Source organism: Gorilla gorilla, chromosome 6 (assembly GCF_029281585.2).
Source record: "Gorilla gorilla gorilla isolate KB3781 chromosome 6, NHGRI_mGorGor1-v2.1_pri, whole genome shotgun sequence".
Taxonomy (NCBI): Eukaryota; Metazoa; Chordata; class Mammalia; order Primates; family Hominidae; genus Gorilla; species Gorilla gorilla.
The window spans coordinates 149,193,298-149,220,614 of NC_073230.2; the positions used below are offsets into that span (position 1 = coordinate 149,193,298).

General features: G+C 39.9%; 1 protein-coding gene across 2 annotated transcripts in view; it reads right to left on the reverse strand.

Annotated features, from left to right (window-relative positions):
* Nucleotides 1-3,225: 3,225 nt before the first annotated feature.
* The window catches only part of KDM7A (lysine demethylase 7A), a 96,061-nt gene continuing 71,969 nt past the window's right edge, over nucleotides 3,226-27,317 (reverse strand). For both annotated transcript variants that reach the window (XM_031013292.3, XM_063708806.1), the window contains exons 12-20: nucleotides 20,555-20,764; nucleotides 18,584-18,708; nucleotides 17,566-17,720; nucleotides 16,233-16,330; nucleotides 15,592-15,740; nucleotides 15,248-15,456; nucleotides 12,756-12,838; nucleotides 10,512-10,785; nucleotides 3,226-9,896 (exon numbers count right to left, since the gene is read on the reverse strand). In XM_031013292.3, coding sequence (XP_030869152.1) covers nucleotides 9,802-9,896; nucleotides 10,512-10,785; nucleotides 12,756-12,838; nucleotides 15,248-15,456; nucleotides 15,592-15,740; nucleotides 16,233-16,330; nucleotides 17,566-17,720; nucleotides 18,584-18,708; nucleotides 20,555-20,764 — 1,398 coding nt within the window. In that variant the 3' untranslated portion in view covers nucleotides 3,226-9,801. The remainder of the gene's footprint in view (nucleotides 9,897-10,511; nucleotides 10,786-12,755; nucleotides 12,839-15,247; nucleotides 15,457-15,591; nucleotides 15,741-16,232; nucleotides 16,331-17,565; nucleotides 17,721-18,583; nucleotides 18,709-20,554; nucleotides 20,765-27,317) is intronic.

Genomic DNA, 27,317 nt, shown 5'->3' on the forward strand with positions numbered 1-27,317 from the left:
TTCCCCAGCTTGCAGATGGCCTATTGTGATACTGAGTTAATGAATTCCTATCTATCTATCTATCTATCTATCTATCTATCTATCTAATCTATCTCCTATTAGTTCTGTCCCTCTAGAGAACCCTAATACAGGTCCCAAAGGGTAAGAGACAAAAATTTGGGCTGCATGCAGTGGCTCACACCTGTAATTTCAGCACTTTGGAAGGCCAAGGCAGGAGGATTGCTTAGGCCCAGGAGTTCGAGACCAGGCTGGGCAACATTTTTCTTTACAAAAAATTTAAAAATTAGCTGGGTGTGGTGGTGCACGCATGTGGTCCCAGCATCTTGGGAGACTGAGGTGAGAGGATGGCTTGAGCCCAGGAGGTCGAGGCTGGAGTAAGCCGTGACTGCACCACTGCACTCCTGCCTGGGCAACAGAGTAAGATCCTGTCTCAGAAAAAAAAAAAAAACAAAAATTTGCAAAGATTAGAGGTTGGATGGGAAAACTGAAATTGGAGGTTGTGATAAGTGGGAGATGAGAGGATGGTGGTAGGATTGATATATGATGTACGAGACTCCTCCAGGGCACCCAGAAACAGCAGGACAGCTTCTAGAATAAGAGCATAGGAAGCTGGGGGTGGTGACTCACACCTGTAACCCCAGCACTTTGGGAGGCCAAGGCGGGTGGATTGCTTGAGGCCAGGAGTTCCAGACCAGCCTGGCCAACATGGTGAAACCCCATCTCTACTAAAAAAAAAAAAAAAAACAAAAAACAACAACAAACAGATTAGCTGGGCATGGTGATGCACGCCTGCAGTCCCAGCTACTCAGGAGGCTGAGGCAGGAGAATCACTCGAATCCGGGAGGTGGAGACTGCAGTGAGCCAAGATTGTACCAGCCTGGGCGACAGAGTAAGACTGTGTCTCAAATAAATAAATAAATAAATATGCATAGGAGAGGGTCAAATACTATTTCCTACTGTTATTGCAAATCTTTTGTCCCAGGTCATATTTGCCTTAAAAAAAAAATGTAGGGAATTTACACATATTACTTTCCACTTGTAGAGCCTTCATTTTTTTTTCTCTTCTCAACTCTGGCATAGGATTTATGTAAACTTTTGATTTTGTAAAATTTCAGAACTAGCACTTTACAAAGTGTAAAGGCATTTTGGAGACAGAGGCTGGGAAGAGTCTGGACAAGGCAAGGAGAGACGTGAGCCCAGGAGTGGATCAAGAGAAAGATGTGGATGGTGCTTCTGCAAGGCACGGGAAGGCAGCACCCCAGGATCAGCGATGGTGGGCAGAGCAGGACCTTTTCCTCTCCTCCTTATCTGGGTTGACCCACAGAGCTGGGGCAGAAGATAGGGCAGGATGTGGCTTCAGTGTGCAGGGCAGGAGAGGAGGGAGCAGCCCGGGTGGGCAAGGCTGTGAAGGAGGCTGCTGCGCTGCCCCACGGGGCCATGGTTAGGTCCAGCAGAAAGGGCGGAAGGGGTGCACTGGGCATGGCCTCTACTCATATGCCAGCTCTGAGCCTCTGGAAATCCACATTTGGTTCCTGTATCCTAACAGCACTTCTCACATGTCACTTATTTACAGCGTATGTTATTCACTAGAAGGTGAGCTCAATTCTAGATGTTTCTTCAGTGTGCCCAGCTCCTGGAAAAAATGGACTCAAGAGAGGTTCTGGTGACAAAAAACCTCCACAAGAAACTACATTTTCAATCCACAGTGGGCTGCGCCTGCAAAGAAATTTTTACAGCACCAACCATTCCTAAGGAGCATCTATTCCTTCCTTAATTAAAAGTACATAGTTACAAATGCTTAGAGAAACAGTTCAGAATAGTCTTTACAGTCAGACAGACTGAAAATGTCTGCATTCATGTGAACCTGGAAGTGTCATTGGCCCTCTCTGAGCCTTGGGTGCATCTGTAGGATGAGGAATGTAGTACCTACCTCGCCAGGTTTTGAGAAAGAAATAAAAATATCCTTGCACACAGTAAGTACTCAAATGGAATGAAATAAAAGATAGTAAGGGCTCCTGTTTCAAATCCTGTCTGTAACATAGCATTTGATCCTTCCTACTGTAAAATAATTGGCACTTATCATCAACATCCCACAGTGACGTGTCTCATGCTGTCTCACTGTTGTGAAACCACAAAAATCAGCTGAAAAGTCTAAGAGTAGGTCCTAATCATTGTTTCATTAACGTATGAGCTTTGGGAAGGGCAGACAACCCACAAATTTAAATAGTATATGGATTTTCACAAAAAGAGCAGATTTGTTCAGATTTAGATTTCAACCAATTTCATGAAAGCAGACACAGGAGATGCAAACTGCTTTTGTGGATTCCGTTCTAGGGGCGGAAGCAGCTCTCAAGGTGTGTTTAAGTGTGCATGCTTTGGTGTCCCTGTTCTTTTGCAGATATTAGGGGGAGGGAGGGTATGGTCTTTGGTCCTTCTGGTCACTTGGTTTCTGGGACTCTGAGCTCAGTTTCTCCTCGGGAACAGACTTCCTGCCCACTTGTCTCCTTCCTAGGCTTCTCTTCTGCCCTGGAAGTGATGCCTGCAGGGCTCCTTCCTTCCTGGTCCAGAGTTCCTCTCTCATCTCCTCTAGGGCCAGATCTTTTTCCTGGTCCATATCATCCCTGTCTCTCAGACCCTGAGTCCAAAACTGAGCTCATCTTCCTCACGGAGTGTGCACGTAACACTCTCACCTTCACCAGCCAGCCAGGCCACCACACCCCTGGCTCTCACTTGCCTTTTGTGTCTCACGCAAGCTCCTTGAGGCCTGGGACTTGGTTTTGCTCACTCCTGCAGCACTAGTGCTAAAACAGTGCCTACTGTACTGCAGGTGTTAGGAAATATTTGTGGGATGCCGGGCAGGGGCTGTGAGTGTTCTGAAATGTTCATTAGCCAAGTACCCACATCCGTTTCTACGTTTCAGCCTCATCTTGCCAATTACACTTTTGTATTCTTCCCTCTCTCTGAGCAATCACTCATCCCCAGCAATACTGCTAATAAAATAAGACAATTACTTTTCACATTGAAGTCTTCAGAAGTAGTAAGGAGCAGACGCTGAACCCAGTTTTTCACACTCTTAAATAATTTCCCACGATTCAATCAGCAGAAAAAGGGAACAAAGTCAGAATTGGATATAGAATTCAGATTCTTTTTCTTTCAAGGACGCATTTTATACAATTTTCAACATTTATACTTTCAAACAAAATGAGCAAAAAATACACTGAGTGCTAAAAAAATCAAAACAGAAGTAATACAATTTTAATTTCAATATTTTAAAATACAGAAATTGGAAAGAATACTAAATACAACTTTAAACAAGTCACTTGTCCTCCCCTATAATAATCAATGTAAGCTACTTAAAGACTTACAAATATAAAGTAAAACGGAAACAAAATAAATACTGTACACTTTCCCTGCCTGCAGGCAAAAGATGGGAAATACTGTTATGAATCAGCAAAGAAATGCTCTTCAAGCTTCAGCACCCCACCTCCCAGCCACACCCCACGCCATTGTCACACAGTGGGCTTCCGGACTGAAAGGACACACGTCACACACACTGACTGCCTATACAAACAAGACGAGACGCTATTCCGCAGACACCCCAAACAAGAAGAACAGTCCCCTCGGACCGTGGGCATAAAAACCAGTAAGAAAAGTCAGTCAGGCTAGCAAAACGTTACTACAAAACTAGTAAATACCAGAGCCAACAACTTTCCCCTCTCCAAAGTTCACAGATTTGAAACCTCTAAAACCAATACTACCCCTCCCCATCACCCCCCAAAAAAACTTGCTGAAGCACTGGCAAAGTTAGACATTTCACAGTAAATGTGAAAGTTCATATTATATAATCTCTTAAAATGAACCTTTTCACCCTCTTTCCACAGCATGAAACTGTTATGGCTTAATTTATATTAAAAGTAGAAAAGTCTTTTCTGAAGGAAATAGCATCTGCGAAGATGCATTTCCTGATCAGTGCTATTTCATACCTAACAACTGTATGACTTGCTTTTGCAGTCAGAAGCTGTTTTTGGAAAAATTGAGGTTATAGCTTTTGATTCAGTCTAACCATAAACTGTAAGGCCCTTAGTTTGGTTTAGGTTTCTTTTGCAAGATAAAATAACCTTGGGGTTCACTTAGCAAGTTACACCTCAGGTCCCTGACTATAATGTGGAAGTTATACGTAGCTTTGTAAAAATAAAAGGTTACTTATGAATCTTAAAAGGAAGAAATGGTTCTAGGTAAGGAATTAACTCCTCATCATATTTTACATTTAATGCTGGTAAGTTTTACCAACCAAAATACACCAAAGAAATATGAGAGTATGTCTGGGTTATTTTATGCCTGCAAAGTATTATATATTCCAGCACTTATGATCATTGTTTTGGTGAAAAATCTTGGAGGAAAACAGCTGACATTTTGAAAAAGAAATGGCCAAAATGAAACTGGTTGGAGACAAGTTTTACCTTTATAATTAAGCTCCATTTATGACTACTTTCTGAAAGAAAGAGAAGTGAATTCAGAGTGTCACAGGTCTTGCATAGGTAAACTACTTGGAGATCAAGGGCTACGTGGTAGCCAGGGTTTATTAGTGAAATAGTGCAGAGCAGATAAACTTGGAAGAATCACTGAATACAGTTTCGAAAGGTTTTAACAACAAAATGTAATGTTATACTTGTGAAGACAAAGTCTTAAGACACTAGAAGGGGCACCAGGGTGAAGGGGAGAATCTAAGGACATTGCAAAAGAGTATTATTTTCTCCTCTCAATTAAAATGAGGAAAAAAATACTACAGAAGAATAAAATCACAGTCACAACAAGCTCATTGCTTTGGAAATAGACATTTGCTTCCTAATGACCTTAATTTTTAAAATTTATGTTAAGGATATCAAATATTTGACTTTACAGCATGAAAAAGAGGGAAGGGCTTCTGGGAAGGCTACAGTATTAAGATTACATTACGTTCAACAGCAACAGAATGAGAAAATTAATTCTTCCCCTTTCTTTCCACCTGGTTTCAAGGAAGCACATGAACATCATCTCATAGGGCAAGCCGAAAACTGGGGGCTGTTTTAGGAAGCAAAGTATCAGAGGCCCCAGATCCACTGTGTCTCCCCACGCAAATCACTGTCCACTCTGGGTTACCTGTGTCTCCTTTATTTACCAGCGACACTCTGTCTAGGCTAAAGATCTGATGCTCCAGCTTCCCAAGACTGCTTTAGAGGAAGGTCTAGGACACCACCAAGACTGGTGAGCTCTAGCTTCTCTTTATGTGGCGAGCAATTAACAATATTTAATGAGAAAAATGAATTTTTGATAATTACGCCTAGCAGTAGCATACTGGGTCACATGATTATTCCAATCAACTCTATCTATAGTCTTACTGCTGCAGAGAGCATCTTTTGAAAAAGGCAGAAAGAATCTTGTCTGTTGAAGACGTCTGGTGGCGTCTCCTTTCCTACACTGGTTTCTTTCTACCAAGCAAACTGTTGGTACCCAACCCAGAGCTGTCTTTGTGCATTCTCACCTTTCTAACCACCTCATTCTCCCCACAAGTTCCCTGGGGAGTTGCTAAGTCATTTTAATTCCATGACGTCCTTCACCTTTATCTAGTACCTGAAGAGTATGCTGAATCTGTGGGGATGGTACTTTCCTAATTCTTCAAGAAAAACCTAAAGCCATCTTTCAGTTAAATCATCTTAACGTACTTGAGGATACACATTCTCACTCTCTTATCCATAAACAACTTCATTTTTCTTCCACTTCAAGCACGAAATCTGATTTTAATCCAGCACCTTGTTGGAGATTCCTCGGATTTTTAAAGTAGCATGCCCTGGGCATATATTTGATATAAAATAAACATCATGAATAGTATTAGTTTTCATTTAAAAATATATATAAAGGTGCATTAATTGCCAGTTTTAACTTAATGATAAGTTCTCTGTATGTATGAAGTGTTAAAGGGATTTTCTTAATTGATTATCATAATAAACACTTTAATCCAAATTTACAAATGAGAAAAACTAAGAGAAAGAGTTAAGTGACTTATTCAAGGTTACACAGCTGATACCTAAATGGCAGAACTTCGACAAAAGCCCAGGTCTTCTGCTTCCTTGCATGCTACACCAAGTCCCTGTATGACCATATTAATTACCAAGTTGAAGCATTTCTTAAATTGTGAAATTACTTTCACTTCTACAGTGGCATATCTCAGTTGAAACTAAAAAAGTCAGGATGTTTTTTAATGAACAGGTCCTCTTTTGCTCATGTTTGCTTAGAAGTGAAAATAATACTGCTAATTTCCTGGAGAAGATACCTTCAAGGGCAGAGACCACAACTGCAAATTGATGTTCCCCAACAGTACTAGGTAGTGCTGGGCACACAGTAGATGTTTGATAAATACCTGTTGATCCCATATAAATAAATACAGTAGACTATATTGAAAAGGCAATAATTAGGATTATTTAAAAATAGAAAAGTATTCAAGCTAAGTAATTAGTGATAAAGATGGGCTTGTTTCCTCTGAGTTTATGATTTCAGTCAGAATCTTCAATTCTGTATGCTTAAAAATGAACTGATACTTATGAAGTTCAATGTATTTCTAGGATACTGAACTACTACAAACTGCCAACTTTATATTGTTTACATCACTCATCAATATTGAAAAGCATAATATTATGTGACATTGTAAATTATAATCCAATGGATCCCAGCTGAACAGTCACTTATTTGAAACAATACAGGAAAATTATCATCTATTACTATTATTAAAGTTGCATATGTTAAATCATAATTCTCAATTTTACATATTTGTATTTGGTTACAACTAGCTAAATGCTATCAGTGCTGTCTTCCTAAGTTGCTGTGTCTGTATGGTATAAATGAGGTTCTCTATTACTGTTAAGCCCAGGTACTCGCAGCAGCTACCACAAAGTTCAGCCATTTCCATGAGATAAAGGGATGCATTATGGCTAGTAATGTTATAAGACGTTTGACCAGGAGTCACTGGATCACTGGCCGAATTTTCACCAATTCAGAAAAAGACACATGGATTCTATTCGAGTGGTTCTATTACCTCGCTGAAAGTTTTCTAACTTAGCCACTTATTAAGGGGCTAAAACTACTAAAAATGAATCCACAGTACCTTCACTTTAGAATTCCACACACGGGCTACTCCAAATTAGTACTTCTCAGCCTAAGGACACAGTGGATACTGGCCACAATTTTAATTCATAAAAATAAATTAAATTTCATTTTAATTCATAAAAATAAAGTTTAATTTTAATTTTCGTGACTAAAGAAAAAAATAGAAAACACTCAAGAGCTGTGAAAAACGTAAAGGAGGCCGGGCGCGGTGGCTCACGCCTGTAATCCCAGCACTTTGGGAGGCCAAGGCGGGTGGATCACGAGGTCAGGAGATCGAGACCATCCTGGCTAACACGGTGAAACCCCGTCTCTACTAAAAATACTAAAAAATTAGCCGGGCGTGGTGGCGGGCGCCTGTAGTCCCAGCTACTCGGGAGGCTGAGGCAGGAGAATGGCGTGAACCCAGGAGGCGGAGCTTGCAGTGAGCCGAGATCGCGCCACTGCACTCCAGCCTGGTCGACAGAGCGAGACTCCGTCTCAAAAAAAAAAAAAAAAAAAAAAAAGAAAAACGTAAAGGAAAAAAGAAAACCCAGATCATGATATAACACGAAAAGGAAATTATAGCTCTTACACCTCTTATTTCTTAACCCAAAATAAAAACATGACTATTGTAACACCAACTCAGGATCTACAGAAAAGCAAAAATCACAAGAATATACTGTGTGGGAAGGTAGGGGAATCAGTCAAACCCAGATTTTTGACATCCTGAGATAAGATGACTCTACCCATCTTTCCACTGGTTTTGGCATAGTGTAGACAGGGTTTACACGGGTTGTTTATAGACACTGAGGATTTCCATAAAAATTCTTTTTCCTGATACCCAGATAAGATTCAGACTTTGGTCCAGTCACTCTGAACCAGAAAGGCTACTTCATAAACTATTTCATATTTATCCCATGACATTTTGGAATGGGGACACTAAGAAGTATTTCTCTTTGAAAATACACATTTGAATGCAACCATGAAAGATGATGGTACAGACTTTTTTCTTCTTAGCAATTCAAGTGACACTTAACAGAGAAGGGTAAGTCCTGCTATCTTGCTGAGTAAAAAAAAGACAAATCCATAATATGGCCATATTTCTTCTCCATAAAAATAAATTTTATCTATTTGCCTATATTTTCTCTTTGTAGGAATCTGTAAAATGCTCTATTGTCAGACTTGGGAACATTTCTGCCCCACCCCCAGAAATCACTTATTTTTATGCCATGGATGGAAAAAAGGGAAAATAGAAGCTACTATAAGCAAATGAAAACTGGCATTTAGTAAAAATCATACATAAAGGAGATAAATGAATATCTTAAAGTTTAACCAGATACTTAACCTCAATATGTACTGGTCAGGTTAGGATAGATGGAAGAAACTGCCAAAAGCACCCATTTTACTCCAAATCCATATCTTAAGTAATTCTTTAGAAAATTAAGAAATAAAAAAAGTAAATACACACAAAAGATCTATTCCAACATGCTTGCTTCTATACAACTTAATGTAGTATTAACCTATTATATTACGGCTTATTATGCAGATTTGAATATCCTAAGTCAAATAACATTTTCCAACAAATCAGGTATGGAGAATAAAAGCATCATAAGGTATAACCTCCGCAGCAGGTGTCAGTCCTGTTGTCCAACACCAGCAGTACGAAGAAGGCCTGCTGTAGTTACAAATGTATTTGGAAAAACTATAAACATGACAATTTAACCAAACTTATAATACTTTTCCCACAAGTAGGAAAAATATATTAAAGCTGTTCTCTTTGGGACCCAGATATCATCAGCAGAAATGAAAATGCAAAAGCCTATTTTTTTTAATGTTGAGAAGAAAATCACAATGTCAAACGAAATGAGAAATGAGGGATCTTTCATGGAGTTCTTACACATTGGCTACGAAAGTGTTTCCCTGCAAAGAGAAGAGTCTTACTGGGTCATCACAAAATGATGGGGAGTGCAGAGGGAAGGTGGGATATAAGGTAATCAACCTGGATAACAGTATGCACCTTGGATGTTAGCAAAAGCGAAGCTAATAGCTTATAAAAAACACATGAAATATATAAAATAAAATGATTTTCATATACATCTTAATTTAAAATAATTAATGCATCAAATCCCTGTTTAAGACTTTAACCTGAATATCAAATTTAAGAGTCCAGACTAGTTACTGTTACTGTGGCCCTTCCCCACATGTAACACACACACTATCAAAAATAATTTAAAAACCTTCACATTCTTACATCTAAATTAGTGAGATATTTCTCCAGAAATCTTCCAAATAAATAGCTTTAAAAAAAGAATTTAAAAGCTGTTAACTTTAAAGAAAAATCTGTTAAATAAATTATTGATAATTCTTTACCCTACCACTGAAAATACATCAAGACACTACCAACAACAAAATAAAATTCAAGCCCTGACAAGAGACCCTTTTCAGTTCAAGGTCTCTTTTTAAGGTTCTACCCTCCTTCTTCCTCTCCCCCACCAGGTCCAAAATGGTTATTGCTGAGTGGGTGTGGCACAGTGAAAATGCAGCATCAGGTTCATTCTGTTCTTCGGGCAGTGTTCTTACTATACACACAAACTGCTCCAGGCAGGGCGACAGCGGAAGCTCCAGGCTCCTGCACCCCTAGACTGGTCTCCAAAGGGAAGAATGGCTGCAACAGCAGCTCTGTCACACAAAGAAACGTGCATGGCCATTTCTGTTCAACTTAAGGATCTTCCCAAGACGTTGTTTGGCTGTTGCCATTCCTTTTTTTGGACGTTTACCTATAAAACACCAAAAGGGAGTGTAAGTAACGACGAAAAGTACACTTAAGAGAGCATCTGGAAGACTACGGGGAGAGCTTTCTTTATGGGAAGTAGGCCCTTAGGTGTTCTGCATGGACAAAGTCATACTTCTGAACTTCCGCTGTTTAAAACCCTTCCACCTCATCACACTAGGCCCTCACAAGACTCACAAGGCTTCCCACAGTCTGGTCTGCCTGCTCTTCAGCCTGGGCTCTTCCCTATCCTACATTACATTATGCTTAAGCAACAAAACCGACTACCATTTCACAAATACCCCATATCCTGTTTCTCCCCTTTGTGCCCTGCCTCAGGCTCAATCCTCTGCCTTCAAAGCTGTCTATTCTGTCACTTTCCCCAATTCAGCCTGGCTAACCCCTGAACATCTGATTTTAGGATCTGTCTCTTGCTCCTCAGAGCTGACTTGGGTATCCTTTTTCTTTGTTCCCGTAGTAGCCTGTGTATACTGCCATCACTATGCTGTCTACTATGCATGAGATGTTGAACAACTTGAGTGCAGAGACTACACCTCAACTGCCATGATGACCATCACATACAGTCAGAAATATACTTTCTCTATACATGTGTGAAAGTTACCTTTTGTTGCCTGGTTGCTGATAGGTGGTGGATTTGATGCCGGTCTCTTGGTGGGGTGAAGGGGCACCGAGAAGGAAGTTTCACCAACTGACCTTTCTGGGCTTAGACTGCCATTACTTATCTGGCACGCCCCCGAAGTCAGGTTTGAATTCTGCATATACTTTCCATTCTGAAGGCTTGAGCCGCTGCTGTCCACATAATTCCTACTTTGTACCCTCTGACTAATTTCTGATGAACCTTCCTTTTTGATGCATTTCTGGCTTCTACTTAGGTCCTGAAGGAGGAGGAAGGACATGAGGCTGAACTTTTAGGGTTTAAATGAGGTATTTAAGCTCTCTATGCATTGGCAAAGTCAAGTGAGAGAAGAAACAAACTACTGAATTCTGATTTTCTTAACATCTATTAGCCACAGATGAACACTCCTGCATGATGTCGTCTCAGTAGCTCTGAAGGACTCGGGTCTTTAAGTTGCATCGTAAGTTAAGAAGGCGAAAGAGAGAGTGAGAGAAAACAACGTAAACAGGCACCACGCCCTACTTGCTACTCAGCTCAGTGAGCACATGCCACGCGGGGACCCTGAGCTGGGGGAATGGATCAATCTCCCACTTCCCTGGCAAGTCACAGCTCCCTTGGACCTCTCATGTGTCATGTTCTTTTCTAGAATCTATCTTCTATCAGGTTCATCTCCACTGTATTTTTTTGCTAGGAAATCCTTAGATCCAGAGTCCCAAGCTTGGTGTTTTCCTTTGACTACAACTACTCTTTCAGTCTCTTAAGACTACTGAGTAAACGTTCAGGGGGCAAAAAAAACGCTACTGATTGATGAGTCTTGAAATTAACTGAGAGGGTTATAACCAGCATTAAAAAGAGAAAGGAACAGACTAGATGTGAACAGAGTACACTATAGTGTGAATGTTTCATGAAACCAGTTTTCATTATGCTAATCACCCATCCTCTATGTCTTCATTATTTTCAAAAACAATTATAAAAAGAACAGCCAGATTTAAATAATAGCTCACATTACATAATGAATCCTATAGTGCTACTAAGTGATAAACTTTATGACCAGCTACAGTGAGGCACTATAAAATCATACACCGAAAAGTAAATTATAATGAGATTTCTTATGACCTTTGACTCTGGAATGTATCCTTCTAGTCAAAGAACGTATACTCACAAAGGCTTCCTTTAAAAAAAAAACTTGCTTCTTTTTCTTATGCAAGTAATTGCTTATTTAGAAAATATAGACAAGCCAAATTTTAAAAATTAATAAAAACCACCCATAATTCTACTACTCAGAGATTAATGATGTTCCATATTTAGGGGTAGAGTCTTTTCTGTCTATATACACGGGTGTCTCCTCCTCCAGGGATTTTAGTCCATTCCTCCAGTCACCTCAGGGCTCTGGAAGATGGCAAAACCCAGGAGGCCTTTTTCACTTCTGCTGAGGTCTTTCGGTGCCATGTGAAAGCTTTATTCATAAGAGATTTTTCCCTTCACTTCTTAAACAGTCGACTCATGTTCCCCTCTGTCTCCTCTTCCCTCCTTCCCTTCTCCCCCACAAATGTTTCTTCACTCAAAGGAGAACTAGAGGCAATATTTCTGCCTTTGCTGATTTACTTTCTTTCTTACGTGTGCTTGGGGTAGAGAGGTTTGGGGCCCCACAGTGCCACATGAGAACTTTGATTCTTTCTTTGGCTGCCATTTTCCAAGGTTTGCAAAAAAGGTCGTATCACTTTTCTTGTTTGGTGCTGCTGGTAAAGTTTTAGTTTTTTCAAAACTGCTATTTTGGGTTCATTTGATAATGTAAGCAAAAGTTGTGTTTATCATGAATGTATTTTCTAGAAAGACAATCTGTAACTTTCATCAAATGCTCAAAGAAATTCAGTATCCAAAACCATTCAAGAAACAGCATCAGAGATTAAAAAGATATGATATTCATCTTTTCCTTGAATATTTCATTCTAACCAGATATAACCTACATGGGTTGGCAGCCAGTGGTTTAACTGCTTCCTTGAATAAATTATTCTTTTCCAGATCACATTCTATCCATGAGCCTTATGTTAGTTATCATTTCGGCATCTCTCAAAATGGACAGTTGTTCAAATGTGCATTTAACTGTAATTTTCTGGCTGCCTAGATCTAGCAGTTGATAACTGGTTGTTACAGTTTTAAAAAAGAAAGCAAAAACAAAGTTAATGACCATTTTAAATCTCCTTTTAACGTTTCAAACTTTGAATATACCTGAGGATGAAATCTGGAAGTATCAAACTGTTTAATCCAGGAGGAAGTCCTCAAGTCTGGATCTTCAGTCTTGACATGGTATCCTAAAAAGTAGTTTTAGTTTAATTAACTTTGCACAAACTTGATTTGAAATGACAAAATTAGCCTAATGCTTAAAAATGAAAGCAGGCTGGGCGTGATGGCTCACGCCTGTAATCCCAACACTTTGGGAGGCCAAGGCAGGTCAATCACTTGAAGTCAGGAGTTCGAGACCAGCCTGGCCAACATGGTGAAACCCCGTCTCTATTAAAAATACAAAAATTAGTTGGTTGTGGTGGCGGACGCCTGTAATCTCAGCTACTTGGGAGGCTGAGGCACGAGAATCACTTGAACCCGGGAGGTGGAGGTTGCAGTGAGCTGAGATCATGCCACTGCATTCCAGCCTAGGCAACAGAGTGAGACTCCATCTTGGGGGAAAAAAAAAAAGAAAGCAAATTTACATTGACATTTTATTTAAAAACACATTAACTCTTTAGATACTCATTTGCATACCTTTACCTTCACTATATGCCTTTCCCTCAAAAACAAAAAGTCACCAATTCATAACCTATTATGCTAATTCTTTTGATTCTCTCAAAGACTGTCTTCATTTATTCATTCATTCGCTAGTCAAGTGAAGCAGTGAGATGGAGAAGAAACAAAGAAATCTGTAATTGTTTGTGAAAAATTAGTTATAAACACCATACTCAGACCAGCCTCAAAGACTGTCTTTATATGATGGGTTTTGGGCTAGATGCTGGAAGATCTACAATCAAATTCTTTTTCTTTTGAGACGGAATTTCCCTCTTGTTGCTCAGGCTGGAGTGCAATGGTGCGATCTCAGCTCACCGCAACCTCCGCCTCCCAGGTTCAAGCGATTCTCCTGCCTCAGCCTCCCAAGTAGCTAGGATTACAGGCATGCGCCACCACGCCTGGCTAATTTTTGTATTTTTACTAGAGATGGGGTTTCCCCATGTTGGTCAGGCTGGTCTTGAACTTCCAACCTCAGGTGATCCGCCCACCTCGGCCTCCCAAAGTGCTGGGATTACTGGCGTGAACCACTGCACCCAGTGATCTAGAATCAAATTCTATGGCCGCCTATTGTATATGTAAAACCAATGCAATAATTCTCTCTAAAAATGGTATATTTTTCCACATAGAATAAAGGCAGGTATTTGCCTGAATTTTGCAGTATTTCCATAGAAGTGTTCTTTTCAAGGGACTAAAGGAAGACAAAATGGTGCAGTACAAAAAGAGACAAACCCAGATTTGAATTTGAGTTCTTCCATTACCAATGCAACTTTAGGCAACTTATTTATCCTCTCCAAACTTCAATTTCCTCTTATACAATAAGCAAAGACTTTGAGATCAGATGGTCCTGGCTTCAAATTCCAATACCACTGAATAATAGCTACATGAAGTACGGACAAGTTAAATTAGTTTTACTAAGTCTTATTTCCTTTACCTGTAAAATGGGAGTGATTTTACCTACAAGTATTGTTTTAAGAATTAAGTGAAATAACCAGGCATGGTGGCTCACACCTGTAATCTCAGCACTTTGGGAAGCAGAGGCAAGAGGATCACTTGAGCTCAGGAGTTGGAGACCAGTCTGGGCAACATAGGTGAGACCTCGTCTCTACAAAAAATCAAAAAATTAGCCAGGTGTGGTGACATGCATCTATAGTTCCAGCTACTTGGGAGGCTGAGACAGGAAGATTGCTTGAGGCCTGGAGGTTGAGGTTACAGTGAGCCATATCTGTGCCACTACATTCCAGCCTGGGCAGCAGAGTGAGACAGTCTCAAAATAAATAAATAAATAAATAATAAAAAAATTTATTTCAGTGAAATGGATGTCAAGCTCCTGGTATACAATTGATAATTATGTGAGATCAAACATATTTATTATATAGGCATTCAATTTTAATATAGTACTATCTTCTCCCCAGTCCTCCTCAGGCTTTTTGGGATACATTTTCTCTAAAGGCACAAAGAAAACACGATGTGGCATGCCTAACACTGCCACTGAGTCTACCCTCTTTTCCTAATACTTTCTTTTCAAGTAGGAGAAAGAATAGCCTCAATCAGAAAGAAACAGTTTAAAACTTATTTTTCCTCTCATAAAAGGAAAAAGGGCTGATTGTTCAAGCTTAGTTGGCCATTTAAGGCACCAAAACACTCCTTCCACTCTGATCAACCTGTCTGTAAAAGGGAAATAATACTAACTGGCTTGCAATAACAATGGTAGAATGATGCTAGTGAACACAATTGTCAATCCCAGGTAATTTACATTTTGAGTTCTTCTGCTTCCATCTTACGTGATATGTCAGCATTGTGCTTTTTTTTTGGTCAACCTTCTTAACACATTTCCAATTAAAGATGCTTATTCATAATCTCTAACCTAAATGAGGATTATTGAGCCATTAAGTTGGGCAACATATGTTACTTTTTAGAGACTGATAATTTATGTTTCTTACCACATTCCACTGGTTTATCATAGCGATACAACTGCCTAACCTCATGGTTACTGCTATGGCAGCTGCTGGGATCCTGGAGAGAGTTTCTTTCACCACTGCAGTCTGTGCTTTGTATTTGCCTTTGTAAACACGTGGAATAGTGCAACCCTGCCATAGACAGCATGCCCTGAATAGCTTCTTCCTCTGTGCTTGTCGAGGTAGGACATTCCCTAAAGAAGAGATGATCCAAAAACACAAGAGTCTATTTTTTCTGATGACATTTTTGGTAAAATTTAAAACTAAAAAAAGTGTTCATAGTATTTACCTTACAATATAATAAGACTTACTACTATCAGCAAGCCTACCTTTTAATTGGAATTTCACTTCTAGATGGCTTCTGGCTCTTTTGAAGGAAGTTCCTCATCACATTAGATTCCTCCTTAAAGTTGGATGTTATTTCTCGTTTCTTTTCATCACCTGAACTTTCAGACTCTTCAGTGGTAAAGATACTTTTCTGAGATAATAATTACATGGAAACAAAGCTACATAAGAAATTGACCAAGTCTGTACAAATGAATCCAAAAAGATTTTATACATCTAGAGAAAGTCAGAATCTTAATTATCAGGGAATTATTTCTGTATTTCACATGAAAAAAATGATAATCTCTATTAACTACATGAACATACTACCTTGATTAAAAAAATACACAGTATACGCTTTAAGGTAAAATAAAATATAATCCATGAGAAATATGAAACAAGAATAGTATAAGGAAAGGAGTCTCTCCCTCTACCCTTTCCAAAATCAGATAAAAGCTCTATGTCTCAAATGTGAATGGTCACATGATGGCATGTGTGTACACTGACCACCACAGAAGACCCTGTGCTATGTATGTCAGACAGACAAGCTTTGAGAAAAGCTGTCATTTGCCTTCCTTCCAGGAGAAGTTACGTGGTGCTCATCTTTCCATCAAATAACGTACAAGCCACGGGGTCTCAGGCGTACCAGTGCAGTGCACTCGGGTCCGGAGTCTTCTGACTCAGAAATATCAGAATATCCTGATGATCTACTCCTGAGTTCTGATTTCACACGTGTAAAAAACCCTGAAAAAGAATGAAAGGATGAGAAAAAGAGAAAGTCATTTGATTACGATGAACAAGATGACAAGATGGTATCTAAAGTCCACCCAGCTTGTGATGTCTCTCAATCTCTCTTGCTCTACCCTCCTTTTTCACTTTTATTTTCTTCATTTCTTTCTCCCCTTAAGGTCTTTCTCCCTAATTGGCCAAGACACAGACTGAAGTATATTCTCAAATATTAAGTGTGGTATTTCCATAATTATATATTCCTTACTTGGATGGATTGACTGTTTTGTATTTCTTTCCAGAAGAAAAATGCTGAAACTAAAATTAGCTATCAGATGCTTTTCACACTTCTCCTTTTGCATTAGTTGTATCATTAGAAAACAAAAAGATAATCTTCCCAAACGTAAAAAGCATTCACGTAGATAGTGAATTCAACACGCTTATAAACTGGGTTCATGAGTCACTGACATATAGCAATGGTTTGATGGATTCCTGTTGATTAGCACCTGGCATGTGTGCAAAGGCAGAGTCACCAACTACAGCAGTGCCAATTTCACTCAGATTAGCAGGAACTGGGGTGTTCAACATGGATTAAATAATGTTAGTTATCTGAAACATTTATTTGTCAAGTACCAAAGTACATATTTGAACTACTTTTTAAAATAGAAAGGAATACAGAGATCCTGAAATATGTTGAGAAATTAAGGCTTAATTCAAAGAAGAAAGACCTTAAGGAGAAGGAGGTGTTACTATTTTGCCATACTGATGATAACCAATTAATAACCCAGTAGAGGCCTTCTTGTCAACCGGTAATCAATTAAAACCACAATGCATGGATTACTAACAGCTTCAGATTAGCTAATCATATATACTTCCTAATTCTGAAAACCATACACATGGTAGCTGAACTTATATATAAAATTAAATGAAACCTGAAACTTTTATTTTGGGGAGTAGAGGCCTATAACATGCATGAGCTTTCAAGTGACTCTTTAAAAACTGACTAGATGAGTGCATCTCTAACCCACAAACATCCCCTCACTGAGAACACCGCCCCTGGCCACTGGGCGTATACCTCACTGGGCATTCACGTTCAGCACTTCTCTCATACTTCAGATTTTTCAAGACAGTTTTAGGGACACAAAAGTTTTCTGCTATTATAAACTTAAGAACTTCAAAATTAGCAAGTTACTTTACATATTATCACATTAGTAATCAAAAGATCTTTAAAATAACCATTAAAAAAACCATACCATTCAGTGGTTTTTGAGATTCTTCATGTTCTACTCCCTCTATTCCTGAACTCTCTTCTATCTTCATTTTTGCCTTTTTTGTCCTTCTTTTATCCTCTTCATTTTCACTATCTGCTGTATAAAGACTTTGATCTGCAAAGGGCTGCCTTTCATCTCTGTATTAAGAAGGAAAAGTAATCAGAATATAGTGCAAGACTCTGTAGCCAAACAGTATTTATTCCCCTCTCCCTTAATTTACAAAGAGTAGAGAATTGAGACACTGTCCCCATATTTCATTCAACTGTGCAATAGTATGCGCTAGGGATCTGAGGTTTGTTTTTTGTTTTTGTTTTTTGAGACAGGGTCTTGCTCTGTTGCCCTGGCTGGAGTGCAGTGGCACAATCATAGCTCACTGTAAGTTTGAACTCCTGGGCTCAAGCGATCCTCTCACCTCAGTTTCTCAAGTAGCCAGGACTACAGGCATGGCCACCACACCCAGCTAATTTATTTTTATTTTTTTGTAGAGATGGATCTGCTAAGTTGCCCAAGCTAGTTTTAAACTCCTGGTCTCAAGAGATCCTCCCACCTCAGACTCCCAAATCAACTTGGGATTACAGGTGTGAGCCACTGAGCTCATTACAGATTAAACAGGGGTCCCCAACCCCTGGGCCATAGACTGGTACCAGTCCATGGCCTGTTAGGAACCGGGCCACACAGCAGGAGGTAAGTAGTGGGTGAGTGAGCATTACCACCTGAGCTCTGTCTCCTGTCAGATCAGTGGCAGCATTAGATTGTCATAGGAGCGTGAGACATATTGTGAACTACACATGTCCAAGAGTTACACACTCCTTATGAGAATCTAATGCCTGATGATATGAGGTGCAACAGTTTAAGCCCAAAACCATTCCCTGGCTGAGAAAAAATTGTCTTCCACAAAACCGGTCCCTGGTGCCAAAAAGGTTGAGGACCACTGGGTTAAATGAACAAAGGGAAATCGATGAAAATTAATCTATTTGATACTCTGATTTACTTTACATACTTAATTATTCTTCCATTTGTCAGCAGTAATCGTAGATCATTATCTTTCGCTCTCCATTCAGGTACTGTGGAGGATGGTTGGAGATGTTTGTTGAATTTTCCATTCAGTTTAGAGCTCAAGATGTCCTGAAGGTATAAATGCAGAACTTACTCACCATCCACCCTCAGGTAGCCCTGCTCAACTGATGGAATACAGTATACCACCACCTCCCCCATGGTCCTGCATCTCAAAGATACAGGCAGCCACCTGGGCTTGGGGATATGCAGCAGTATGGCACTCCAGAGTTCCTAAAGCCAAAGTAAGAGTATGGCTCATCTTTCTGGAGGGCCATTAACCATGAAATGCATTCTAGAAAGTACAACATAAAATATGCATAAAGTGAATTCAAAGAAATTTCATTCTTGCAGAAAGCTGAAAAACTGGAGAAGCACTGCCTCAGAGTATTTTAGCTCTCTTCCCCTTGCTTCTTCCTGCTAAAGTGCTAGCTACTGGGCCTTTCCATTCACCCATCCTTCATCTAATACCTAGTCAGCAACTTATAGCTCACCACACTGCTACCACTAGGAACAAGGGTCACCATGCGACATAAAGGCAGTAGCTGGGTTTTAATGCATCAAAAAGACTTCCTTTTCATAGTGATTTTCCCCTTAATAATAAATAGAACCTTTCATAATAAGCTTAATCTTCTCTGATGATTACAGTTTAGAACAGCATAATCTTAAAACATTATAATTACATACAATTTAAAATATTTTAAAAAGTTATATATATATATATTTTGTTGTTGTTGTTGTTGTTTGGAGACGGAGTCTGGCTCTGTCACTCAGGCTGGAGTGCAATGGCATGATCTCGGCTCACTGCAAGCTCCGCCTCCCGGGTTCACACCATTCTCCTGCCTCAGCCTCCTGAGTAGCTGGGACTACAGGCACCTGCCACTGCGCCTGGCTAATTTTTTGTATTTTTAGTAGAGACGGGGTTTCACCGTGGTCTCGATCTCCTGACCTCGTGATCCACCTGCCTCGGCCTCCCAATTTTTTTTTTTTTTTAAGCCAGGATCTAGTTACGTTGGCCTTAAACTCCTGGGCTTAAATGATCCTCCTGACTTAGTCTCCTAAGTAGCTGGGACTACAGGCCCACACCACAGTACCTGGTTCTTCGATCTTATTCATTTAAAATGGTTGCTTATCCTCTTCTTGGGATGTAAAAGTATGGATGATGCAGAGCTCACTACAAAGTCACTACCATGTTCTGCAAAGGCGCTACACTGACCTCATTACTGCCTCCCACTCTCCCCTTTGTCCAGTAGGCCAGCACTTCACGAAGTTTAAGAGTTTCTTCTGACAGTCTCCCAGTCTAACAGTCCTCCAGGCTGACTGCTGGCTCAAGTAGAGGCTTTCTGCATTTGCTCTTCCCTCTGCCTGTAATGCCATTCCTCCAATCACCATGTAACCATCTGACTTCTTCCTATTTGTTACTCAGCTGTCGGTTCAAACCTGAGAGGCTCTCTGACCACCTTAGCTAAAGCAGCCAGCTTTACCCCATCCCCCTTTATTCTGTTGTTCTATTGTTTTGGGTTTTTTAAAATAACACTTATCATCTGAAATTGTATTATTTTAGTATATGTCTCTGTCTCCCCATCCTTCCAGCTTGAACTAGGATGGAAGCTTCATGAGGGGCAGGGACTTAAGTTTTGCTCACAATCTTCTCCAGAGCCTAGAAGAGGAAATGGTACTTGCTAAAGACTCAATAAACATATCAGCAATCGAATGAGGTCTAGTCATTCAAATTCTACACTAAAACTTAGAAAGATTAAGCACCACTCCCCGTCACAGGCGTAACTACTGGTTGATCCCTACAATGCTGCAGCCAAGATTAGATATCAACAATAGTCAGACTATTCTCTTATTATCCCTTTAAAGACTTTAAGGAACAGCCAAGTTTCTTTTTGTTGTCATGAAACATAATACTTGCCTCTTCCCATGGACACATCTCTAATCTTTTGAGGACCTCCCTTGTGTGGAGCTCTAGGATGTCTAGGTTAGAAGGAGTTCGGACATTATGATCTCGAAGTTTCCTCATCTTTCTTCGGGAATGGTATGGGGAAGTTGCTTCATTTGAGGATCGTGAAACTGGACACACAATAGGAATTCCCTGAGATTTAACTGGTTTGCCGTTTTCCTCCTTTAAGAATTAAAATAAGAGTATTTTTATAAGAAGACTATTACACACATACGTGACTAAATAATCATCCATAAAAATATTCTAGAAAACAAAAACCATTCAGTTTAACCATATAAACACAAAAAAGACTAAATCCTAAGCTTCAAACAGCTTTGCTGCGAACTTTATATCCCTTCTCTCTCCAACATAATATACTGTGAACATACTTCCTTGATTTTTTTTTTTTTTTTTTTGACACAGGGTCTCGCTCTTGTCACCCAGGCTGCAGTGTGTGGAGTGCAGTGGTGCAATCTTGCCTCACCGCAATCTCCACCTCCTGAGCTCAAGCGATCCTCCTACCTTAGCCTCCCAAGTAGCTGGGACTACAGGCGCACGCCAGTGCACCCAGCTAATGTTTTAGAGACAAGTATTTGCCATGTTGCCCAGGCTGGTCTTGAACTCCTGAGCTCAGGGGATCCACCTGCTTCGGCCTCCCAAAGTGCTGGGATTACAGGTGTTAAATTAGCCACTGCACTAGGCCTTGATTTTCAATATCTTATTAAAGGCTGTGTTGCATTCCACTGTATGGATATAGCTTAATTTTCTGACCTAATACTTACTGGTAGCCATTTAGGCTGCTGTTCTTTCCGACAATGAACATTCTTTTCACGTACATATTTGAATAAATTAAGAATTACTTTTTAAACTAAAATTATACATCTATGTAGTTTTAAAAACTAAATATTCTATAAGCATATCATGAAAAATAGCAGCCTCCTCTTCCCCATCCCTCTCATTCTCCAGAGGCAACCACTTGCAACATTTTTTTACTGTGGTAACATAAACATAAAATCTGCCATTTTAACAATGTTTAAGTGTACAGTTTAGTGGCATTAAGTAGAGTCACAGTGTTGCACAACCATCACTGCCATCCATCTCGAGAAGCTTCTCATCTGCACAAACTGAAACCTGAAACTGTACCCACTACACAATAATTTCCCATTCTCCCTTCCCGCCAACCCCTAGCAACTACCATTCTACTTGCATTCTCTATGAATTTGACACCTCTAGGAACCTCATATAAGTGGAATTTTATAAAATTTGTCCTTTGGTGACTGGCTTATTTCACTTAGCAAAATATCTTCAAGGTTCATCCACGCTATACCATGTGTCAGCATTTCCTTTTTTTTTTTTTAAATTTTAATTATTATACTTTAAGTTCTAGGGTACATGTGCACAACGTGCAGATTTGTTACATATGTACACATGTGCCATGTTGGTGTGCTGCACCCATTAACTTGTCATTTACATTAGGTATTTCTCCTAACGTTATCCCTCCCCCCTCCCTCCAACCCACGACAGGTCCCAGTGTGTGATGTTCCCCACCCTGTGTCCATGTGTTCTCATTGTTCAATTCCCATCTATGAGTGAGAACATGCGGTGTTTGGTTTTTTGTCCTTGTGATAGTTTGCTGAGAATGATGGTTTCCAGTTTCATCCATGTCCCTACAAAGGACATGAACTCATCCTTTTTTTGGCTGCATAGTATTCCATAGTGTATATGTGCCACAATTTCTTAATCCAGTCTATCACTGATGGACATTTGGGTTGGTTCCAAGTCTTTGCTATTGTGAATAGTGCTGCAATAAACATACGTGTGTACGTGTCTTTATAGCAGTGTGACTTATAATCCTTTGGGTATATACCCAGTAATGGGATGGCTGGGTCAAATGGTATTTCTAGTTCTAGATCCCTGAGGAATCGCCACACTGACTTCCACAATGGTTGAACTAGTTTACAGTCACAACAACAGTGTAAAAGTGTTCCTATTTCTCCACATCCTCTCCAGCACCTGTTGTTTCCTGACTTTTTAACGATTGCCATTCTAACTGGTGTGAGATGGTATCTCATTGTGGTTTTGATTTGCATTTCTCTGATGGCCAGTGATGATGAGCATTTTTTCATGTGTCTGTTGGTTGCAAAAACGTCTTCTTTTGAGAAGTGTCTGTTCCTATCCTTCGCCCACTTGTTGATGGGGTTGTTTGATTTTTTCTTGTAAATTTGTTTGAGTTCTTTGTAGATTCTGGATATTAGCCCGTTGTCAGATGGGTAGATTGCAAAAATTTTCTCCCATTCTGTAGGTTGCCTGTTCACTTTGATGGTAGTTTCTTTTGCTGTGCAGAAGCTCTTTAATTAGATCCCATTTGTCAATTTTGGCTTTTCTTACCATTGCTTTTGGTGTTTTAGTCATGAAGTCGTAGCCCATGCCTATGTCCTGAATGGTACTGCCTAGGTTTTCTTCTAGGGTTTTAGGTCTACTATTTAAGTCTTTAATCCATCTTGAACTAATTTTTGTATAAGGTGTAAGGAAGGGATCCAGTTTCAGCTTTCTACATATGGGTAGCCATTCCCAGCACCATTTATTAAATAGGGAATCACTTCCCCATTGCAGATCTGTCAAAGATCAGATGGTTGTAGATGTGTGGTATTATTTCTGAGGGCTCTGTTCTGTTCCATTGATCTATATCTCTGTTTTGGTACCAGTACCATGTTGTTTTGGTTACTGTAGCCTTGTAGTATAGTTTGAAGTCAGGTAGTGTGATGCCTCCAGCTTTGTTCTTTTGGCTTAGGATTGACTTGGCGATGCGGGCTCTTTTTTGGTTCCATATGAACTTTAAAGTAGTTTTTTCCAATTCTGTGAAGAAAGTCATTGGTAGCTTGATGGGGATGGCATTGAATCTGTAAATTACCTTGGGCAATATGGCCATTTTCACGATATTGATTCTTCCTACCCATGAGCATGGAATGTTCTTCCATTTGTTTGTGTCTTCTTTTATTTCATTGAGCAGTGGTTTGTAGTTCTCTTTGAAGAGGTCCTTCACATCCCTTGTAAATTGGATTCCTAGGTATTTTATTCTCTTTGAAGCAATTGTGAATGGGAGTTCACTCATGATTTGGCTCTGTTTGTCTGTTATTGGTGTATAGGTATGCTTGTGATTTTTGCACATTGATTTTGTATCCTGAGACTTTGCTGAAGTTGCTTGTCAGCTTAAGGAGATTTTGGGCTGAGAGGATGGGGTTTTCTAAATATACAATCATGTCATCTGCAAACAGGGACAATTTGACTTCCTCTCTTCCTAACTGAATACCCTTTATTTCTTTCTCCTGCCTGATTGCCCTGGCCAGAACTTCCAACACTATGTTGAATAGGAGTGGTAAGACAGGGCATTCCTGTCTTGTGCCACTTTTCAAAGGGAATGCTTCCTGTTTTTGCCCATTCATTATGATATTGGCTGTGGGTTTGTCATAAATAGCTCTTATTATTTTGAGATGCACTCCATCAATATCTACTTTATTAAGAGTTTTTAGCATGAAGGGCTGTTGAATTTCGTCAAAGGTCTTTTCTGCCTCTATTGAGATAATCATGTGGTTTTTTGTCTTTGGTTCTGTTTATATGATGGATTACGTTTATTGATTTGCATATGTTGAACCAGTCTTGCATCCCAGGGATGAAGCCAACTTGATCGTGGTGGATAAGCTTTTTGATGTGCTGCTGGATTTGGTTTGCCAGTATTTTATTGAGGATTTCTTGCATCGATGTTCATCACGGATATTGGTTTAAAATTCTCTTTTTTTGTTGCGCCTCTGCCAGGCTTTGCTATCAGGATGATGCTGGTCTCGTAAAATGAGTTAGGGAGGATTCCCTCTTTTTCTATTGATTGGAATAGTTTCAAAAGGAATGGTACCAGCTCTTCTTTGTACCTCTGGTAGAATTTGGCTGTGAATCCGTCTGGTCCTGGACTTTTTTTGGGTGGTAGACTCTTAATTATTGCCTCAATTTCAGATCCTGTTACTGGTATATTCAGGGATTCAACTTCTTCCTGGTTTAGTCTTGGAAGAGTGTATGTGTCGAGGAATTTATCCATTTCTTCTAGATTTTCTAGTTTATTTGCACAGAGGTGTTTATAGTATTCTCTGATGGTAGTTTGTATTTCTGTGGGATCGGTGGTGATATCCCCTTTATCATTTTTTATTGCATCTATTTGATTCTTCTCTCTTTTCTTATTAGTCTTGCTAGCAGTCTATCAATTTTGTTGATCTTTTCAAAAAACCAGCTCCTGGATTCATTGATTTTTTGAAGGGTTTTTTGTGTCTCTATCTCCTTCAGTTCTGCTCTGATCTTAGTTATTTCTTGCCTTCTGCTAGCTTTCGAATATGTTTGCTCTTGCTTCTCTAGTTCTTTTAATTGTGATGTTAGGGTGTCAATTTTACATCTTTCCTGCTTTCTCTTGTGGGCATTTAGTGCTATAAATTTCCCTCTACACACTGCTTTAAATGTGTCCCAGAGATTCTGGTATGCTGTGTCTTTGTTCTCATTGGTTTCAAAGAACATCCTTATTTCTGCCTTCATTTCATTATGTACCCAGTAGTCATTCAGGAGCAGGTTGTTCAGCCTCCATGTAGTTGTGCAGTTTTGAGTGATTTTCTTAATCCTGAGTTCTAGTTTGATTGCACTGTGGTCTGAGAGACAGTTTATTACAGTTTCTGTTCTTTTACATTTGCTGAGGAGTGCTTTACTTCCAACTATGTGGTCAATTTTGGAATAAGTGCGATGTAGTGCTGAGAAGAATGTACATTCTATTGATTTGGGGTGGAGAGTTCTGTAGATGTCTATCAGGTCCACTTGGTGCAAGCTGAGTTCAATTCCTGGATATTCTTGTTAACTTTCTGTCTCGTTGATCTGTCTTAATGTTGACAGTGGGGTGTTGAAGTCTCCCATTATTATTGTGTGGGAGTCTAAGTCTTTTTGTAGGTCTCTAAGGACTTGCTTTATGAATCTGGGTGCATATATATTTAGGATAGTTAGCTCTTCTTGTTGAATTGATCCCTTTAGCATTATGTAATGGCCTTGTCTCTTTTGATCTTTGTTGGTTTAAAGTCTGTTTTATCAGAGACTAGGATTGCAACCCCTGCTCTTTTTTTGTTTTCCACTTGCTTGGTAGATCTTCCTCCATCCCTTTATTTTGAGCCTATGTGTGTCTCTGCACGTGAGATGGGTCTCTGAATACAGCACACTGATGGGTCTTGACTCTTTATCTTATCTGCCAGTCTGTGTCTTTTAATTGGAGCATTTAGCCCATCTACATTTAAGGTTAATATTGTTATGTGTGAATTTGATCTGCTCATTATGATGTTAGCTGCTTATTTTGCTCGTTAGTTGGTGCAGTTTCTTCCTAGCCTTGATGGTCTTTACAATTTGGCATGTTTTTGCAGTGGCTGGTCTCAGTTGTTCCTTTCCATGTTTAGTGCTTCCTTCAGGAGCTCTTGTAAGGCAGGCCTGGTGGTGACAAAATCTCTCAGCATTTGCTTGTCTGTAAAGTATTTTATTTCTCCTTCACTTATGAAGCTTAGTTTGGCTGGATATGAAATTCTGGGTTGAAAATTGTTTTCTTTAAGACTGTTGAATATTGGCCCCCACTCTCTTCTGGCTTGTAGAGTTTCTGCCGAGAGATCCGATGTCAGTCTGATGGGCTTCCCCTTGTGGGTAACCCGACCTTTCTCTCTGGCTGCCCTTAACATTTTTTCCTTCATTTCAACTTTGGTGAATCTGACAATTATGTGTCTTGGAGTTGCTCTTCTCAAGAAGTATCTTTGTGGCGTTCTCTGTATTTCCTGAATTTGAATGTTGGCCCGCCTTGCTAGGTTGGGGAAGTTCTCCTGGATAATATCCTGAAGAGCGTTTTCCAACTTGGTTCCATTCTCCCCGTCACTTTCAGGTACACCTATCAGACGTACATTTGGTCTTTTCACATAGCCCCATATTTCTTGGAGGCTTTGTTCGTTTCTTTTTACTCTTTTTTCTCTAAACTTCTCTTCTTGCTTCATTTCATTCATTTGATCTTCAATCACTGATACCCTTTCTTCCACTTGATCGAATCGGCTACCGAAGCTTGTGCATGCGTCACATAGTTCTTTTGCCATGGTTTTCAGCTCCATCAGGTCATTTAAGGTTTTCTCTGTGCTGCTTATTCTAGTTAGCCATTTGTCATATCTTTTTTTCAAGGTTTTTAGCTTCTTTGCGATGGGTTCGAACATCCTCCTTTAGCTCAGAGAAGTTCGTTATTACTGATCTTCTGAGGCCTACTTCTGTCAACTTGTCAAAGTCATTCTCCTTCCAGCTTTGTTCCGTTGCTGACGAGAAGCTGCATTCCTCTGGAGGGGAAGAGGCACTCTGATTTTTGGAATTTTCAGCTTTTCTGCTCTGTTTTTTCCCTGTCTTTGTGGTTTTATCTACCTTTGGTCTTTGATGATGGTGACCTAGAGATGGGGTTTTGGTGTGGATGTCCTTTCTGTTTGTTAGTTTTCCTTCTAACAGTCAGGACCCTGGAATTTGCTGCAGGTCTGCTGGAATTTGCCGGAGGTCCACTCCAGACCCTGTTTGCCTGGGTATCACGAGCGGAGGCTGCAAATATTGCAGAACAGCAAAGGTTGCTGCCTGATCCTTCCTCTGGAAGCTTCATCTCAGAGGGGCACCCAGCTGTATGAGGTGTCAGTTGGCCCTTACTGGGAGGTGT